General features: G+C 36.0%; 1 protein-coding gene across 1 annotated transcript in view; it reads right to left on the bottom strand.

The window, feature by feature from the left end:
- Nucleotides 1-347: 347 nt before the first annotated feature.
- Nucleotides 348-20910, bottom strand: part of LOC100377394 (vesicular glutamate transporter 3-like) — a 79956-nt gene continuing 59393 nt past the window's right edge. Inside the window, exons 2-11 of the mRNA XM_002739644.3 lie at nt 10974-11244; nt 9978-10096; nt 9523-9637; nt 9197-9371; nt 7456-7589; nt 6462-6611; nt 5663-5795; nt 5228-5338; nt 4956-5083; nt 348-4630 (exon numbers count right to left, since the gene is read on the bottom strand). Of these exons, the coding sequence (XP_002739690.1) occupies nt 4334-4630; nt 4956-5083; nt 5228-5338; nt 5663-5795; nt 6462-6611; nt 7456-7589; nt 9197-9371; nt 9523-9637; nt 9978-10096; nt 10974-11244 (1633 nt within the window). The 3' untranslated portion in view covers nt 348-4333. The remainder of the gene's footprint in view (nt 4631-4955; nt 5084-5227; nt 5339-5662; nt 5796-6461; nt 6612-7455; nt 7590-9196; nt 9372-9522; nt 9638-9977; nt 10097-10973; nt 11245-20910) is intronic.

Raw genomic sequence — 20910 nt, 5'->3', positions numbered from 1 at the left:
TATGAGGGAGAACTTAATATATGTCTAATGAATATTTACTTAATCTCCTAGGAATCTTACTTTTTTTAGATAACACTTACTGACTTGTGAAAACTGAATTATACAATTCCTGGCACATATAAATACTGGTTTACGCAAGAAACACATGCTGACACTCTGCCTATCCAGGGAACACCAAATAATGATGGGCACACTATTCAATTAGTGGATTTGAGAACACTTGATTAGGAAATCATTGATTGTTTTTGATCAAGGGACAGTTTGGGCACATTTAATGTTTCGAACATTTGATATCATTAAAGTTCATGCACACAAACAGAATGGCTACAAATAAATGAGTAAAACAATTGACGGGGACAAAAGCAAGCAGTTTTATTGCTATTAAATTATCGGAGATCCAGATCTGTAGCATACGGCTTACAGTTATTAAAAGCTCAGATAAAAACAAAATACTGAATTGCTACAATTTCATATAATATACGAAAAATAAACAAACAGAAATTCAACACTGTTTTAAAGTTCAAACTCAAACATTTTACACCTAGAGAATGTTTCAATATTCAAATGAGGATATATTAGCGATAACAGTGTCGTATTCCACGATTTGGATGATTTCTACCGACAAAAAACGTAATTACACTACAGGTTCAAGTTATTTCCTATAATTTAGAGGCGTATTAACAAACAAAAATCACTTATAGCGGGAGGGTCGTCACCTGTGCACGCGCGGGAATTGAGTCCCAAGCGATGATAACAACACACGCTAAAAACGCAAAGGCTCATGGGTAGACGCTTGTTTGTAAACAACGACATGCTATGGCCACCTGACGCATGCGCAGGTGACGACTCCCCCGCTTTAAACAACGCTTTAAACGCAGCCTGGAAACGTTTGGCATGACAGTTCATAGAAAACTACTTACTGCTCGTTTTGCCTTATTATGGCGGATTATTTTGAGTCAGAGTGGATCGTTATATTTGTTGCATTAATGCTATGTTGCATATTCCATAAAATGTATATTTATCATGACAGACACATCTTAAAATCCACAAACAACTTACTTTGAAAATAAATAAAATACTAACAATTCTGTCGACAATTCTGTGCGTTGGATACAGTACAATAATCGTGTTATCGTGTCACGTGGGGACATATAATGCGAATTATCGAACCAAGCCTGAGGACGCTACACACTTTCCGAAAGATCGCATATGACGGGTACCGCCATCGCGCTATTTGCGCTAAGCCTTGGTAGATTACGTAAGCGGCTATACGTTGCTCTATATGCGTTTATTTTTGCATAGATTTGATTTATATTACTTAATAATCCACAGACCGTCGTGCTTAGTCTGGGTCGTGGCGTTAAATAATCTAAAGCTCGTATTTGTAACATTCATCCCGGACTGCCTATCGCAACAGTAATACACGTACCTGTACATGCATGGAACAATGGTTTCCATACTTGACATGGTATGAAGGGGGGGGGGGAGTAAATTAAACATGAATAAATAAATGTACAATTAAAGAGCTCAGTGCCCCTGCATTATTATAATTACTATACTGTACAATTATTATAGTGAATCTCAAGGTATTTACAATTATGTGTGATTCGCTACACCCAAGACGAGTTACATTTATATACACATTTCGGCAATGCAAGGTGATAGGAATACAAATAAATGTCACTGTACAATTAATAACACATTTTAAAGCTACACACCAGTGCCTACCAACCCCTATACTACAGTGAACCATAGACCCTCCTCCTCTACTGGAGGGTCTATGAGTGAACCCTATGTTATCGATGATTATCCCCGACGACCTAGGGGGTCTCGACTCAGCTGGATAAGCACGTGACGTAACACGAGTGCTACTGGTTGCAGACAGCATGTATGCAATGATCTGATTACAACTGGTTTTTAATCCGCAGACGGCAGGTTGAGTATTAGTATTTTAATAACAGAACTGCAAAAGGTAACGACCATATTTTTGGCGAATGTCCGACGAAATTATGAAACAGAATTTGGTCACGAGTAATTCTGGAATAGTCTATGTATATTATAGCACTCATGTAAATGCGTTTTGAATTTTCATGTTTATTGTATATGCACGGCATATGAGAAAAGTCAGTTGTCTGATTTCAAAGAGCTGTAGATATTCTTCACGTGATTAGATTCATTTTCAATCATCGTTAACGCACGTGCTGTCTCCAGCTGTGACTGAGGGTGGCCCATGAGCCTGATAGCCATCCATCATGGACGGTTAGCAGTATATACATTTAAAGCGCTACAGTCGTACGTCGCGCCGCGTCCTGTTAGATAACACATAGCGAAGTATACAACGCGTGTAAATTTCATTGTCTGTTTACACGAAATTCCAACACGCGCTGTGCGACGACTGTAACTCTTTAAAGCGCGGTGGTCGTCGCACAGCGCGTATTCGAATTTCATGTAAATAAACAATGTATTTTACACGCGTTGTATACGTCGCTGTGAGTCCCATATCGAACACGCGCTGTGCGACAACTGCCGCCCGGTAACCTCTCCCACAAAGTATAATAAGCCCATGTGGTGTACATATTCTGCATATATATCTGATATATACATATTATATAACTACACATCATAATATTATTGCATCGAATCACGTAGGTGGCTGAGATGTAGACCATTAATTTTGTAATATGCGCATGCGCATAATGTATAACGAAGCGCCCGCATGCTCATGTCTAAATTTAAATATCTACATCAATGTCATGACAAATATACTTGCATTTAAATATAATTCTAAAGCTAATGAACTTAAACCATTTTCTACAGAAAAGTATAGTGTCTAGCCGATATGTTACTGTGAAAGGACTACCTTCATGTGGTGAAACAACATTTGTGAGCTTGTCATTTCATGCCAGAAATGAAAATAACTAAAACAGAGCTTGTCTGTCAGTTAGCACGAGAACATATCAATTCACGCGAGAGTATGACTTGAAGACATGCATGTTATGTTATATACAGCCCTATCTAAATATGTAAAAATGATTACAAAACAAAACGTGAATAAGACAAATGACGAACACCACAAACACATTAATGTAAATAATAATATTATTATAGTAATAACAAACAACTGTTTATTGTCAGTGATGCTTATACCCATACGATATACTCCAAATAATAATGAAGCTCATATAAGAAGTAATATAACGACGCAATGCTCGGGCAATGTGTCGTGGAATAGGGTGTGGGTGAATAGAGGTATACCACCAGAATCAAACCTATTGTTGGGATTTCTTGGCTAACGTTTTTTTTTTTTGCTTTTTTTTTGAATTAAAACTCATCTTTTCATAAAATTTCTGCCAAATTCTGTCGAAAAAATCAAATTCACAAAATATGTTTCACGGACATTTAGGTAGCACGTCATCGCGTGTTTACCCTTCCTCGAAAAATGAGGCGGCAATCACAAATGCAATGTGCATTATTTTTATTGTGCTGTATATACTGGAATTCACAGCCCAGTATTTACAGAGACACATATCATATTGCTTGTCAGTCTCATTTTACTGTATGCCATTATTGTAAGAATACAGTATAATACCGCGAGCTTGATAAAAACGAACCACTTTCAATAACAGCTGATTCAACTACATGTCGCGATAGATTAACACATCAGAACTACGTTAATATTTACTAATAATTGAATTCAAATTCACAAAAATATCTTCCACCAAGCTGGTAATATTATTTATATATTATGATATCTGTTTTCATATTTCAGCTAGTTTTAATATTATTTTACGGGATTTTTCGTTCAAAATAGATATCTAGACTCTGGAATGTTAAAACTCTAAGGTAGTACTACAGTTTCTCGACTGAAATTCTCTCCTGTCGAAGACGGAAACAAATTATCAAAATAAAACACCATTCGTAATACTGGCTTTTAGTAGGCAGGGTTAGCTGGTTGGATTTCAAATAGTAGCTCCATATAGCACGGACGTATTTGAATGGACGCCATGGCGAGAATTTCAGTTGAATATTATTATATTATTTGTTCAGATACACTACTTAGTAGATTTTCAAAATAGACTGTACTTTGGAAAAGAATGCTCGTATTCTGAGTCAACTTGAATCTATGGCGTTTGATAGCGGGTGGGCCTTGGTCCCTATTACACTGTTGCCATGGCCAAAACCATCGAACCGTTTCAGCTATATGTCGAAAGCATTAGGGACATCCACCATTTACATTATCATACTGAAACTACAAGTTTTAATTTACAAATAACGTGGTTAGTATTTCAACCGTTAGAGCGCCCCCTGCGACATAATGTGAAAATTAAATCAACTAAAAACCCCCATTTTCAACGTTTTTACGAAGATTCGACCCATCTTGTGGCAGTTGTATAAATTCTTCTTTTTTAGATGGGTAAGCGTCACTTGGCACATCGTCCCCTGGTGATTGCACGGTGTCTTTGTCAATGGCGCCGTAACCTGGCCTTAAATTTGGGTCCGTAGAATCGGGTAACAACTGCGGGTCTGCCCACTTCTGCTTCTCACCCGATGCAAAGATTCCATAAAACAATACTCCGACAAAATGAATCATGGCTGATATTAAATAAACTCGGGACCATTCTTTTGGTGTCTGTGGATGAGGAAGTGAAATTGTGCAAGATAAGCTTTCTACAAACACACTTTTAAACACTACTAGTATATAGAAACATTTTATCATAGTACATATGTCTATATAAATAAATTCTACAAATATTCTTGTTTGTATATTATAAAAAAAATACCGCCGCTTTCTCTACGTAATCTGATTTTGGGAAGAGTAATTTTGTGGAGCACTCAAAGCAGATTTATCATCACTCAGTACGATTTACGTCCTGAAATCCGGTCGCCATATTTCCTTTTATGCACCCACGTTCAAAGTGTAAGAAACATGTGAGAAACGTTAAAAATATACCTACCTCTTCTGGTGTTAAATGTCCTACCATGATTGGGCATAGCATGCCAGACAGCGTGCCAGCCGCGTTCGATAAACCCATCAATATACTGGCGTACCGAGGGGCGATATCTAAATGGTTTACATTAAATCCTGCAAAGAAAATAAGAGTAAAACGTAAAAGCTTGGTCCAGGTTTCACCAGCAACCATTTTAACAAGCCAAGCCTAAATACAGGGTGAACGCAATACATACATATACATGTATGTATAAATCCAGATGAGAAACCATTGCTCACCTGATATTGCAAATCCGCTAAATCCAACAGCAATAATTAAACAAATTATAGCCATTTCTTTACCAGTAGAATAACCAACAATTATTAAAAATACGGCTTCCATTCCAAATCCTAGCAAAATAAATACACGTGCAGATTATAGTTATGAAACAAACGTCGTATTCACGGAAATTTAGATACTAGGCGCGTGGCCCCAACGCACATCGCGGCCGTGACAGCGACAACACACAGCATGCGCAATCAAACATTGCGGTGGAGGTACAGTGATGGAAATAACAACAAATTATAATACCAAGTAATATATATATATATATATAAGCATATAGTTGTTAAACACGAAAAGTTGACAGTGACCTCCAAAACGCGTGTGACAGGAATGAGACAATAACAATTATAGCGCCATCTACGCCCAGACGTTTTAATATTTACACATACCTCCACAATTGAAAATTTTTCTGACTATTGTCGTTGTCAATATTTGCCTTCCTCTGAGGTAATCGGCCAGCTGCCCTCCAAGAGGCACAATGATGGTCATAATTAGATGTGGTAACGCAGATATTACACCAACCTAAATATATATATATAATATAAAAATATTCCATCATCCATATTTGAAAATTGCAAGAATAATAATTAGTAAAAATAATTAATTTACATAATTTAACGTAGAAAACATGATTTTTATGATAACAATCTTGATCTATATGATAACGTTCCTTACTAGGGTTATTTGGGGTACTGATTAATTAATCACAATTAATCTTTATTAATTGAGGGTGCACTACTTTACCTCTAAACACCATTAACCTTATTATTTATTAATTATTAGTACTTAATAATGATAATGATACAGTAGAGTTATTAAAGACATCCTGGCGGACATTGTGTAAACATGTCGTGCAATCTTTCCAGGTAGTTTTGAAACGTGTTGCGCTAAAACAGCGCCCTCGTATATCCAGAATTTCGCGACAGATGGCATTACATTGTCTCGTCGACAAACAGATCATTATCATCATCACCACGACGAACAGACATGCTTTGTATTGCTACACAATTTTAACACACATTAATCGTCAATATTTGAACAAATTTCGGGATGTCGGTTTTTTCCATACATTCTGCTATATTGATTTTGCACGCATAAGTGCATTTGAATTTCTTCATTCAAAACCGTCCCACGGGTCATTACACACTTAGTTTGATTGATTGGGTCCTGTTGAGACATTTTACTTACTGCAGATAAATCATAGCCGTACACTTCTTCAAAATAAGACGGTGAACTCGTAAGAAGTAAATAGAACGTCCAACTTCGGCAAATATTAGCCACAATGATAGCATACACGGGAAGTGACGTAAAAAAACTTTTCCAAGGAGTCTTTTGACCCTATAAGAAAAACAATATATAACCATATACTTATTTGTTTTCTAATTTGAAATCTATGACAACGCACACTCGATCATTGTATTTTCTTACGATAGAACAATACGATGACGTCATCTTACTGCGCGATTACGTCATAACACTGATTACAACACCGATCATCAACACATACAATGTAACAATTATTAATAAATTAATACATTTATCACCACATGTCATTCACACCTTCATTTAGTGGAAAATGTCAATTTTTCTCCTCATGAAATTGTTTAAATCATTTTAAACTCAAGATCATAAAGGAGCTATAATGGCTGTCTATGGTACACACGAGGTGTGTATTTTCTTATTAATCAATTACATTAACCGATTCTTCATGTTTATAAGTTAAACACAGACGTATATTACTGTAAAATACTTTATTTTAGCTGGAAATTATTTTCGCTGGAAAAGGAATGTTGGTTGTGATGTATGAAGTTTATTTTCACCGATTTTTTGTATATAAGATTAATAAGTAAAAATACTTTACATTACTAAAGTACTGTATTTACGCTATAACAAACAATGTCTGTTACTGCGATGTTTGACCCCGGTGTTTGACCTTAGATCCACATTTTCTCAAAACAGTATTATGTTTTCTCAAAGAATCCATGTAACATGTCTAGTGTAGCAAGTGTCACAGCAATATGTCTACCTTTTTTGTATCCTAAGATAATATTCTATCTTAAACGGCAAACCTCTCACCAAGTTGCCAGCTTGGCATGAAGTTCAATTGTATGCCGTTGAGGGGGGTAATGCATCAAATGTAGAAGCACGCGACAGCGGTGGAAGTTGTTTGTAATGTACCTACCTTATATAAAAATGCGGATTCTCCTATGCTCTCCTCTATATGGATTCGTTCTGCTTCCGTTATAGTAGGGTGAGTAGCCGGCGTCTCGTGAATAATGAAAAACCATGATATCGACCAGAGTACTCCGACGACACCTGCAAATGATGGACATACAATAAATCTAAGAAAGATACATTCCAGCCCCATACAACCAAAACGTCGTTTTTTCCGAATGAGAACAATTCCCGTGTCACAACGAACTGTCCACAGTGTTTACATATATATTTCATGCGGGTTTTTACGGTCTGGGTTCCATGTGACGTAAACAACGGATGTAAAATACATTATTTTTTTTTTTGACAAATATTTTTTATTATACATAACAAAAAAAATTCAGGACTTTAATAAATACAGTAAATACAGTAATAAACAAAACAAAAAAGAAAACAAAACAAAACCAACAAATAATGAAGACAGATTACCATGTAACTCCAATTGTATTGAAAAAAATTGTGGATTGAAAATTGAAAGATGCACAAACCAACATTAGGTAAAATTACCCCACTTCACCTGAAACAATTCGATAGTGCTATTTTTACTACATATACAATATTCCATTTCTTTTGTTTCCATTACTTTTTTTTTCTACCAGACGAAATGAAGGTGAAGTGCCATTTAATTTACAGGAATAAATAATTTGTTTAGTTATAATAATGATATGGTTCAATAAACTTGAGAACTGATCATCGCCCAGCAAAATTTGAATATCTGTGAAAGTGTCTGGGGTATTTAAAAATTCACCCCATCTATTACATATTGATGTCTAAAGGACAGTAACATAGTTGCATGTAACGAATAAATGTGTTAGAGTTTCATCGCTATTATGACAAAAAGAACAAAGGCTAGAGGTGACGAGAGGAGGTCTCATACGGTGAAGCATAGTATTCGTAAATAAAACATTATGATTTAGTTTCCACTGGAATTCTTGGAGTTTTGTTTCAATGGTAACTCTAAATGGTAACTTGAAAATAATTTCCCACTTAATTTCATTTAATTGAAACAACAGCTGAAAATAAGTTTTACATTTTGGTGGAATAAAATAAAGAGATGAAAGAGCATTCCGTATTACTTTACATGTTACCATATTCAATGGACAAAATATGTTGTTAATGTACAAACCAATAGGCAATTCTGGTCTAACAAAAAAGGGAGTACAGCCTCTCCATTCTGGTGGTATAGCGGAAATTATGCCCAATTTCTTGTAGTTGTGTCCATTTTTTTATTTTTCCATTTGAAATATAAAGGTCCGAGATATAGACAATGCCCTTTAAAATGAAATCTAGATAACACACACTCTTGTTATCAATGAGAATGTTGGCGTTATTCCAAATTATATTGTTAGCAACTGTTTGAACTGGTTGCTGGCAATGTAATTTCCACCAACTGCACAATAGACTGTGATAGAAAGGGGGTAGAGTAACAGGTAATAGCTCAATTTTATAATTACATCTAAAAATTAAGGAACCACCAAGGGGAAGCAGATAGTGTGATAAAAAAAGTTTCCAGGGATGATTAATTTTTGGATTTAGAAAGCGCTGAACCCATTTAACTCTGAAATACATTAATTTGTTTGCTGGAAATTAGAACGTGCTACGACGATTATGGCGCCCTCAACGACGATTATGGTGCTTCAACACCATAACAGTACAGCTATATGATTCTAATTTGTAAGCACTATACATCGCAATATACATGTACTCACCGTAAAGATAGAACGGTGAAGGCCACCCTAAGTAATCGGTCAACAAACCAGATACCGGCATGCCAATCACAGCGCCGGCGTACGAGCCGGAGAACGACAAGGTAACCAATCGACTTCTCTCTAACGGCGGTGCCCATTTGCTCCACATGCCGTGGGCGGCTGGGTAGGTAACGCCCTGTCAGAAGAAATAAATAACAAACAATAAATAATGTCCATATGATACAGATGTCAGTCTGTAATCTTCTTTTTGTAAAACTTGTTATTCGTGAAGACTGATATTTAACATTTATTTGCACACCAGATGATGTACATTGTCAGGTACTTACCTCGACCAGACCCTGCACTATACGCACAGCAATAACAAAACCCCAGTGCACTCTACACGCCGTGGGTATTAATAAATTTAAAAAGGATGTTGTGCAGATTGCTATACCAAATATCCTATAGCACAAAAGAATGTTATTAATTAATCATAGATTCACATAAATTATTGTGTGTTTTTATGATGACAGCCATGAATCATGATGAAACGAACTTTTGATTGAAACTAACAAAGGATAATATACACTGGAGTACGAGTGATCGTAATGTCAGACCAGCAAAATAATATAAACCACCCAATGATGTACGCATGCATTGGGAATTACTGGTACGCACTATTAATTCAAAAAACATGAGCATTCGTTATTTCGTCGACTGGATTGAATTCGATTTTTTCGTCCTTAAACAATAATAAATCATAAACTAAAAATAAATAAATTTAACAACGAATGAAAATTACCGATTAGCTGGAAATCTGGATGCTAAATAACCGCCGGGTATTTGAGTGACGATATAACCCCAGAAGAAAGAACCGTGCATCAACCCCACTATATTAGGACTCCAATCAAATTCACGTATCTGTAACAGACGGAATATACGATGATTTGTATCATCGACGCTGTCAAAGTATAGTTTATTTTAACTGTATCGATACCTACTAGTGACTGTGCTTGAAATGTGTCATAGTCCGTCAGAGACGACATGCTCGCATTACTAGTATATACAATCATAGCTTTTAGAAATGATGAAAATTAAAATAACACCAGGTTGAATGGAAACAAAGCTCAAGAAGAGCCTAAATTCAGTGTTGAGTACATTCTCGTAGGAAATTGGAATTGGTAACCCATTTATTGGAATAAATGAGTTTGGTCAACAAATCTTTTTGTGTGTGCCAGACTTCTTCCAATGTTGAACTAAGGAATTACATGAAAATTACATGGAGTAAACACTAAATCCAGTGTGGTTGGGATATTATTTTGAGTTCACCTTTCTTTCATTTCATTTTAACTGCTCGATTCTATTCGATTGTAACAACACGTATCGCAGTTGTTCTTCCCTTTATATTATCGGGGCTATTTAAAGGGCGGCAGTCGTCGTGCCGCGTCCTGTTCGATATGGGACTCATAGCGACGTATACAACGCGTGTAAAATACATTGTTTATTTACATAAAATTCGAACACGCGCTGCGCGACGACCACCGCGCTTTAACTATTTGGCTACTTCGTGGGTTTTATATGTTTCGTTTGGACTATCCACGAAAGATGGAACTAAAAGAGTCTCCATACGAAATAAAATCCGGGTCACAATGCCATGGGTTGCGGGGGGGGCAGTATCTTGTCACACTATATGTAATGGAGTTCACCTCGGTAGTACATGCGCAGTAGCTGTTTCATGAAAAACGTGGTTTACTTTCAAAAAATGTAAACATGCGCGCTATGAAGTCAATACACTTACATGTAAATGGGTCTTTCCATGGATGTGATCTGTATTATTGTTAACCATATCTACAATTGCTACACCGAGGTTGCATCGAATACCAAATGATATACAAAAACCAATAGAGCTGAGAATAGATAAAATATAACGTTTGCTTGTACCACACTGTGGTAGCCGGAACTTTTTTTTCTCTTTTTCCACCTCATCAGCGTCGTCATAGTGTGCGATACTACCGTTGAGGGAGTCATGATTAACTAGACATTTCTCATCTTCCGACTTCTTCATAATCCTGTAAAAATTACAAAAAAAGATTATTAAAATTATCTATGGCAACGAATAACGGTCTGGTTCCAGGGATTATATTATTTTAATTTGTTTCCCACAATGCATTGGTTGTTCACGTCACAACATCTTAGGATTATTGCTAACAAATTATAGCTATTAGTTCTGCGGGCGTAGAGTGACTTTACTAATATGTTAACGCGATTACTCAGATGAAATGGCTAGCAATAAATAAGCATGGATTTGATAATATATATTGCATTGCCACTGGCGTAAGGTCACATAGGTCCATTCCAAATTACGCTGCCTATAGAGGGCATTTGTCACATCATTGTGGGATTATCACCGCGCATGGTAGGAAATCCAGATGAATCCTATAACTATAAAAGTCAGCGTGGACACGCCAAAGAGGTGTTATTTCCTAGCGTCGAGTGATAAAATGACGTGGGATTGATTGAAATTGGATCGAGTTAGGGTATTGGTTTTTTGATTCGTGCGACGATAAGTGACACCGTTAGCCGCCAATTTAACAAATCATACCGGAGTGATCAATAACGTTAGAAAACGAGGGCAAATGAATTGGGCGCCAGTGTGTAAGATCCCGATTAATGTCCGATTACTCTAAGGGATCTAACCGTAATACAATAGTCACGAACTGCACAGAAAAGGTGACAAATTACTGAATCTGCCAAATACATCTATATACTTCTAAAATATAAAATGAATTGGAAATTAAGCAATTTTTATTTTACAAAACAAAGAAGAAAAAAGTACATGAACAATTTTCCGGGTGATTAAAATCATAGCGTCCAACTCGTCGTGAGAGGTGTAAAGCAATTTCGTTCATCGATCTATGATATAATTAATTTGCTTTTAGGAAAGGGCAGACAGTTTAAAGAAGAAGAAAAAACACAACCCACTCCTATATAGTGTCACTAATTCAACATACAATTACTTTATTCATAGCTTAGACTGTCTACAAGTTACGGCTCATGTTGCCCGCAGTTTCCCTGGTGTGTTATGTGTATGTGTTTTTCTAGAGTTCGAACGAAGCTCGACGTGAAGAAACAATACGAAAATTCCAATATATTCACCGCCGTAGTTCAGTTCATTTCATCCTAGTAGCCAAAAGAATACGCACTGAAACCACTCTGTTACTGCATCGGTGCATTTTTCGTTTAAAACAAGTTTCAGCAAATTCTAAAAGTTAAGTGTACATTTCAGTTAACATGCTTATTTGTTTTTCCACTCTTTACGTACATATCATAAGCCAATGATAGCTTGTCATGTGTTATGTTATGCGTTGCATCATCATCACACATGTTGTTAATCCCAGTACGCCGTTACAGTGATCATATCAAACCGAAGGCGGGAGTTAAATATGAGCAGTACATATAGTGTATACCGGCTCACATACTAGTAGTTCGAGAGAATTGGTGTTTGTTTATTTGTATTCCGTCTACATGGCGTATTCCATGCACATGTAACGCGCATAGTGCGTTTGTTACCAGTAGCTCACTCGGTATGACATACATCGAACAGATACAACCAATATTGTCTGACTCGTAGCGTAACCAAATAGAATGGTAACATATTATTAGGAGAAACTGCGTAACATCTTGCCCATGTAAAGTATAAGTGGGCCTTTGTGACACCCTGACTTCAAGGACTTCGTGAGAAGGCACAGGGAAGCCTTTTATACAAGTCGGCTCTTCTTTTCACGGTTTGACGAAATAGCATGTCGCAATACCACAGTATGAAACTCGAGACTTATAATAACTTCTACAATTATAGTCATTTTTAGGACGGTGTCTTTATGAACACGCCACGAATTGTACCCCATTATGTCACTCTTCTCCATCTAAGTGACGCCCATTGCTATGATCACGTGCACTTGTTTGACCAATCACTGAGATTTTAAAATTCCAATAACCCGTTATTTGCAATAACGCTGTTCAACCAAATCGAGATGCGCTGCGGTGGGTACTACAAAGGCTTGAATGTGAGAGCGTTGACATGCATTCAAATGTAGACGCAATTACAACATTAAACCCGTTCAGGTATTTCAATTTGTTTTGCGATGCACAGGTAAAATCCGCAGACCAACTGATGCTCGTGATAGACACAAGCCATTAACATTCACTTTTACAAGAACAATGTATTGGTCGTACTCTATCCAAGGTACATATCACTCTTATTATGCCCGAACGAGTTATGACGCTTGTGATGCCGGCCTTTAATTACAAAATAATTAACTAATTCGATCACTGAATCATTTAATTACTAGAAAATTCAATTCCGCAATGGGATGAAAGTGCAATTATGCGTGCTTAAAAAAAGTTTTTTTTTTTTTAATCATTATTTAATGTAATGGAAATATGATGATTATTATAATAATTCTGCCATTGTAATTATCACCGAAGCGACGAAATACATTCGCCCAACTCAAATCAATCTCAGATCTCGATGATGTCGAATGTTTCTGTTTTCCGGCGAAACATTAGTGCATTTTATATGAAATATTCAATTCAGTACACTATTTACGCGACATTTTGAATTGGACAACAATGTACTAATAATATTTAACACAAGTGCGATATGTACAGCGCCACCAATATCAAAACTTAGTATGAGGACATCCTATCACTGAAACTTACATCAGCACCGATAATATGATGTTATATTGTTCAAAATTACAATATTTAGATGCGTCTCATGCAGAGTCTTAAATACATTGGATTAGCTCCAAACTCATAGAACACCAGGCGCCGTGCTTGTCACGAGATTACTGATCATGTTCTTATGTTCTTATAATTTGTTCTTCTTCAAAAAATAGGAATGATGAGTATTGATCATGTCCATTAAGGACTGATCACCTTGTCTTAGATGTACTTGTAGTCACGAATTATCATATCATTTATATTAGTTCTAGAGAGTTTTTTTATGGTAACCATGGACACTGCTGCTAGCGTTTACAACTCACGGGTAGCATAATAGATTATCATCTTCGTAAAACCAGTCGCCTAGACGAGAAAGATGATCCACACGACGTCACAAATCTTTCTTAAACCCCAGACAGACCTACCAGGCGTGCGACAGACAAGACTTGTCTGATATGTCCCTCATTTTATGAGTAACTACCGTATGTACGGTGTCACGTGACCAGTGTTAATTGGCGAAGGATATACTAAATTATTTTCCTGGTCATCGCAAAGTTCATGATCACGTGTCAGATCACATGTTTCGACTTTAGAACAAATTCCATAATATAATGACATACTTCCCACGCAATGCGCCCGATATAATCGACTTCGACATGTCCCATTTTATAGCGACCCATAAACAACCGGTTTAGAGAAAAAAAAAGTAACTTTCCCTTCTCGGTACTAATGACAAAATGCAGCATTTCAAATGACTCCCATGACAGCGATGACACATCGATTAGAAACACATAAAAAGCGAAATGGGTGTATCAAATTCTAAGATCGTAAAGTGACTATACTATTTCAAAATAGTCCATTTTGTGATTTCTTTCCCTATTTTAATGAAGACTATAATACTTACTAAGCGTGTGTGTGATAGATCGCGTTCAACTGTTAAAATGGCACTAATAAAAGTGAAAATAGGTAAAATTTACTCTTTATTATCCATTTTTACTGCCTTGTAAAGAATGACGATTAATTGCTTCGATAGAATGACCAGAATTCTTAAGTCTTATTTATAATAAATTAGCAGATGAATTCGTCTTGAATTATAATATGTTGTTGTCTTCACTCTAGCCTTACTGTTCAGTGCGGAATGTTGTAACACCCGAGGGGAGCCTAGAAGCTCTAATGAGAAACGGCATCTGATAAGAAGATCAATGTGTTATTATCATATAATTCCTTGATTGGCTGCTCGACCCCAACGTGACCTAATCCTTAACCCAATCAGGAAACTCAAAATATAGCCTGTATGCATAGATATGTTACGTTTAATAAGCCGCTCCCTTATTGGTTCTTTGGGCATCACGTGATAGCAAAAGATGCCCCAACCAGTAGCGGTAAACTTACCTCAGAATAAGAATAAGAGTAAGGAATATACAACAGATTGATGACATTTTCTTGTGCAAACAATAGTACCTATACCACCAGTAAAACTATCGATTTTTGAAAGCTATTTCGATTCGTTGGTGCTTACGTTTGGGTGTTTTAAAACACGATACGGTTGTGTATTTGACTTTCGAAATGTTTCCAATGGTGTGGGGAGTAAGCATTTATTTATGATAATATATATATATATAACTCATCAACTGACCTTTGGAAATGATGTCAATATTACTATTTCTTACGAGTTGTATAAACACGATAAATTTCCATTTCTATGCAACACGTTTTCCCATAGGACTTGATATAAAAATGAATAACTAATTCCAAACAAATAATAAATTATCCTGGAACCTGTCGACCACATCTCCTTTATTCCGTTCTTTTCCCGCACGCACTAGTATGCATAGTCTCACCGTCCGTAAATAACAATTTCCCCGACACACGCGGCACATACCAACTGTAACATCCCTGTCATGTCATGTCAATAGAGATGCATCAGATACCAATGAATGGTGGCGTAATTAGCGCTAAAGTGTGCGAACGCATCAACACCCGGGCCGGTAAAACGATGTTAAAGCATGGAATATTAATTAATATTAGTGTAATATATGGGTCTAGTAGTGTATATCACGAATATTACTACTACCCCAGTGGACAATATATAAACACGTAACTCTTCGGTGAAGCAATTATTATTTTACTCAAACTCACAATGACATCATACCATTTATAGAATTTAAAGAAAATTGCCAATTGTTCTCTAAGGTTGTTTTTCGATTAACTAATGTTTCTAATCAGACTTGTTACTCAGTCATTTGATAAACTTTAGTGACAAGCAAAAAATATGCATCGTCAACTACGCATTTTTCAATGCACTGAGTGCTCCACGAGAAAGTGTGGGTTACACACTTTGGCCAAAACTGCGGATTTATATCTGTAAACTCACATTGTTAAAAATGCAAACGGACCATTGAAAACCTTTTGACCAATCAGAGCAATTGTACGTCCCACGTGTTGCGGATGAATATTTCGATTATGTCGCAATATCGTCCAATCAGCTTTACGGTCGTTTATCATTGTATGTCACCATTCTTTATGAGTGTATGTGGACCTAGCTTCTAAATGCCTTCTCGAAAACATGCTTTGCTGTTAATTGGATGAAGACAATCAAATTCACTCATCTGTGAGCGTATTTGTCTGGATGTATATTTATTGTCTCCATTCGTCAATAGGTGTTAACGGGCTTTGCGGAATAACGAGCAGTACCAATGGTCATTCTATAGCCAATCATGGCTCCTGTTTTTATTTGAATAAAACTCAGTTATAAATATTTATAAACTTTTTATAACATGTAGGAGGGGAAGACAAAGTGAAAACAGGGAATACTGTTCTGTGATTTGATGGAGAGTCTCCTCATATGTCAATATGTTTAATTCATGACTATTTAGCTCAGAAATCTGCGAAACTAATAATTTCATATTGTATTCAGTTAACCTTTGGCCAAAATGCGGCATGCAAGACTGCTTGTTCTGAAAATTGCCGAATGAGTCACTGCACGTCATTCACGTGAATACATCGCTGACTTTGCCTCTGGATTTGAGAAACAAACTGCAACGTAGTATATTGCCCATTTACTGACCCCAGCTCAAGTCGTAATCGCACTGCTGACGTTTTCGCACTCGATTTTGTCAAACCGCATTTTCTAAAGCTGGTTTCACAACACCTCCTCTCTTTTACGTATGCATTATATAGCAGATTTACCCGACTGTAGCCTGTCTACTGAATATGTGTGTTCGACATCGACGGGCGTCATATTTTCGTCATCAAATGAACGGCGTCGACGAGCCGTAAATTTCTAATTCCATAAATACTGGTAGTCTTGAATCCACCCTCGGCGAGCATTGAATAAAGCCGCTTTCTTGCGACCTTATGTGCCAGACCGCAAATTCACGCCAAAAACATTTTTGAACATACATACTACACAGGATTTAAATTGAAAATAATCCTCTGATCTTCCTGGGAGATTTGATGTCTACGAGTAAACCTTTGTAGCGAGTAATCAGTCTTAATACACTGCGAAAGATTGGATACTATCACCTCATTTAGAAATATTTTGTAAGATTTAATCTCCGATCGGAAAAGCTTACACTGAAAGCTAAGTCTTTTTAATGAATTCCCCAGTTGGCATTGGGATATTGATGTAAAATGTTGTGTGAAATCATATAAAAAGCTTATATACAATGCATCGATGTGAAAAGAAAGTGCTCTATGAACAGAGAATGTAATTTAAGAAATGGAATGGGAGTATTGTGAAATGACCAACTAATGGTTATTAACGGGACGTTTGGAGTACTCAATAGTTGCCACTGTCCCCACCGCCCCTATGTACAATGGCTTCAAATACTTAAACATGAGAAAAATAAAGTATCATTTTGGTCGTTACTGAAACAATACTTTAGAATGAAAAAAAATTATTATTTTTTCAATCTGTTTTTATTTCAGGAATTTGAAATATCATTTGCGTTTGTCAAAAATCTCGCGAATAATTATTGTAACACACATTTTCTAAATGGGAAGCAAAGTCACACTGCCTTAAATAATGTAGGATGTGTGATTCAATCACATGATGTGATAAGCCCATTTTGTCGCCATGCTACGAAAGAAGGTCACGAGTCACATAACATGCGCACTACAACAAAACGTACCTCAGCGGGTTAGGTAAATTCGATAGATAAAAGGGGTCCTCCTATCACGGTGACTGTGCCTACAGGTATTTATGTATCCAAAGTTTGTCCTGTCCCAAATTTCTGAATGCATGTCCCTTCCTTGATATTTGGCAATTCCGTATGGCGATACTTTTATGGCAAATACGTTTAAAATTTGCAAGACTATGATGCGTCGTAAGTGACCAGACCATTCATCATATAATATATATATATAATATTGAATTTATTTGTTCTTGCGTTCTTTGAAAACCAGAGAATTAGTGTTTTGCATACTATACATGTCATATAGGAAAAACATTCATGCTTGTAATAAATATGGCCAGTGTTATCTGTATATGTTATATATGTTAAATATGGCCAGTGTTATCTGTATATGTTATATATGTTAAATATGGCCAGTGTTATCTGTATATTTTATATATGTTAAATATGGCCAGTGTTATCTGAATATATTATATATGTTAAATATGGCCAGTGTTATCTGTATATGTTATATATGTTAAATATGGCCAGTGTTATCTGTATATGTTATATGTTAAATATGGCCAGTGTTATCTGTATATGTTATATATGTTAAATATGGCCAGTGTTATCTGTATATGTTATATATGTTAAATATGGCCAGTGTTATCTGTATATGTTACATATGTTAAATATGGCCAGTGTTATCTGTATATGTTATATATGTTAAATATGGCCAGTGTTATCTGTATATGCATATATATATATATATATATATATATATATATATATATATATATATATATATATATATATATATGGATGCCTATGAGAATTGCTTCAAAATTGTCGATTTCTGCTTTTTTCACAAGTTGACACTTCTCCTATTTATTTGGTCGATTAAGTATTTTTGCCAAATATCGTCATTTTCAATAATAATCAGAACCAATCTGTTTTGTTTTTCGAAAGTATTGGTATACCAATGTGAACGAAGTTGATCAAATAATGTCTTTGAGTTTTCTGAACTGTGACTTTCCATATTTACTTAGTACTACTTAAATACTATAATATCCGTAATTTGGTTTTGTTTTCCTAATTAGCAGTTTTTTTTAAAATTGCTTAACCCGTTTCTCAAATGTCAAATATCACAGGTCTAATATTTATTTTTTCAGCGCTGTTAATATATGCATACTATTATTCCAATTACAACAACGTATTCATGATGTTGATGTATTACTTAATATAATAAAAGTATTCTTTTGATGATTACATGTGTTATTATTCAATGGACTTTAATATCGCATGTGCAGATTTTATATGCCACCATTGCGCATTGATATAGTAACATTATTCACATCTCTTTTTAGAGTTACACCCTAAAATAACATTTTTGTCATGATGAAATGTTGATATACAAATGTGCCGTGAGAGATATACATACACAAGTTTTTAAAAAATGTGATTGCCACTATAAAAAAATCAACCAATGCAAGAAAACAAATGTTATGAGTCCGGCTGACCTCCCCGCATTTATCGAATGGTCGGCCCTAGAAGACTAAAATGTCGTCAGTAATGTGATTTATATGATACACAAGTTACGCAAAGATAAAATACTTAACTCGTTAAAGATTTAGAAAAAAAACATAACCATGAATTTTACATACAACTCCAATTCAGGGCCGAACTTCTTCGGACAACAACGAACAACGCCATTATTTTTCTTCGGATCCGAACGACCGATCTAGCCAACCAATCACTGCGCACGCGACGCGGACGAGGTTTGAAACATAAACAAGCGCGACTCCTACAGTTTCAACAAATGTAGCTACCGTGTGTTGAGTTTATTGTTGACATCAACCTTGTTCGATAAAGTTGCATCATTATAATTTGTTTTTCTCACGCACTCACACATGCACAGACAGAGAGACAGACGCACGCACGCACGTAAAACTGATAACCAGACGTATTATATATGTACTCAAAATGGAGGACAAGTGAATATCGCCGACGTGACGGAATAGACAAAGACAGAAGACAAGGCGAACGAAGTAGAAATTTAAAATAATTGAAAGTGTCATTTTAATCAAAAGTATGTGCCCAGCGGTCAACAGAGCCGGAAATATGTTGTCAAGAAAACGAATTTCATAATCTTTGGCACAGTATTAACCTCTGAGACGACTCATCTCCTGCAGTTATAATTATGTTCGCACCAATTAAAAATCGCTTTTATTAATAAAACCAACGAGAAATTAACTTAATTTCTAGTTTGTATGAATTTGTTGTATATATTACACGGAAATCAAACTTTAATGTGATTTGAGGGGAATCGCGTGATGTTATATCGGAGAGCTTCTCGCTCCAAGACACGATGAATGTTTATCTCTCATTTTCGTTTCACAGTGATAAGAACAAGGTAAACGTGTTAATGTAAGAGCAGACATGCATTCCGGGAAACGAACGTGCTGGGTTCACTGCGAGAAGTGATAACAGCCTATCTATTCGTATTCGTATGTGATTAAATTCGTCAAACATGATACTAGTTGATAACGTGCAACTCACTTCAACATAAAACAAGACGCTCGCACATATCTCTGTATTTAAAACTCCAACATTTCTGTATTTTTAGTTACAAAAAAGGATGGGGAATTATATTATCGACACCGAAGTGCGTTAAGGGTAAATATATGCTTGCAGAGTCTAGCCACCTAATCCTCGTGGACTCTCTAGGAAGTTGGTAATCAAAACGTATACTTGTCGCTGTGAATAGCTAATTAGCTAAACACATTTATAGACTTAGATGGTTGTAAAACCTACTGACGAATAGAACCATTACAACACACGCAATGATGTCACATAAAATTAGGTCAAATCATTACCAAAATTTAAATTAACCACAGG

Source organism: Saccoglossus kowalevskii, chromosome 1 (assembly GCF_978046115.1).
Source record: "Saccoglossus kowalevskii chromosome 1, keSacKowa6.1, whole genome shotgun sequence".
NCBI classification, from domain to species: Eukaryota; Metazoa; Hemichordata; class Enteropneusta; family Harrimaniidae; genus Saccoglossus; species Saccoglossus kowalevskii.
Note: the sequence above shows the minus strand (reverse complement) of the source record. Positions and strands in the feature narration are given on the sequence as shown.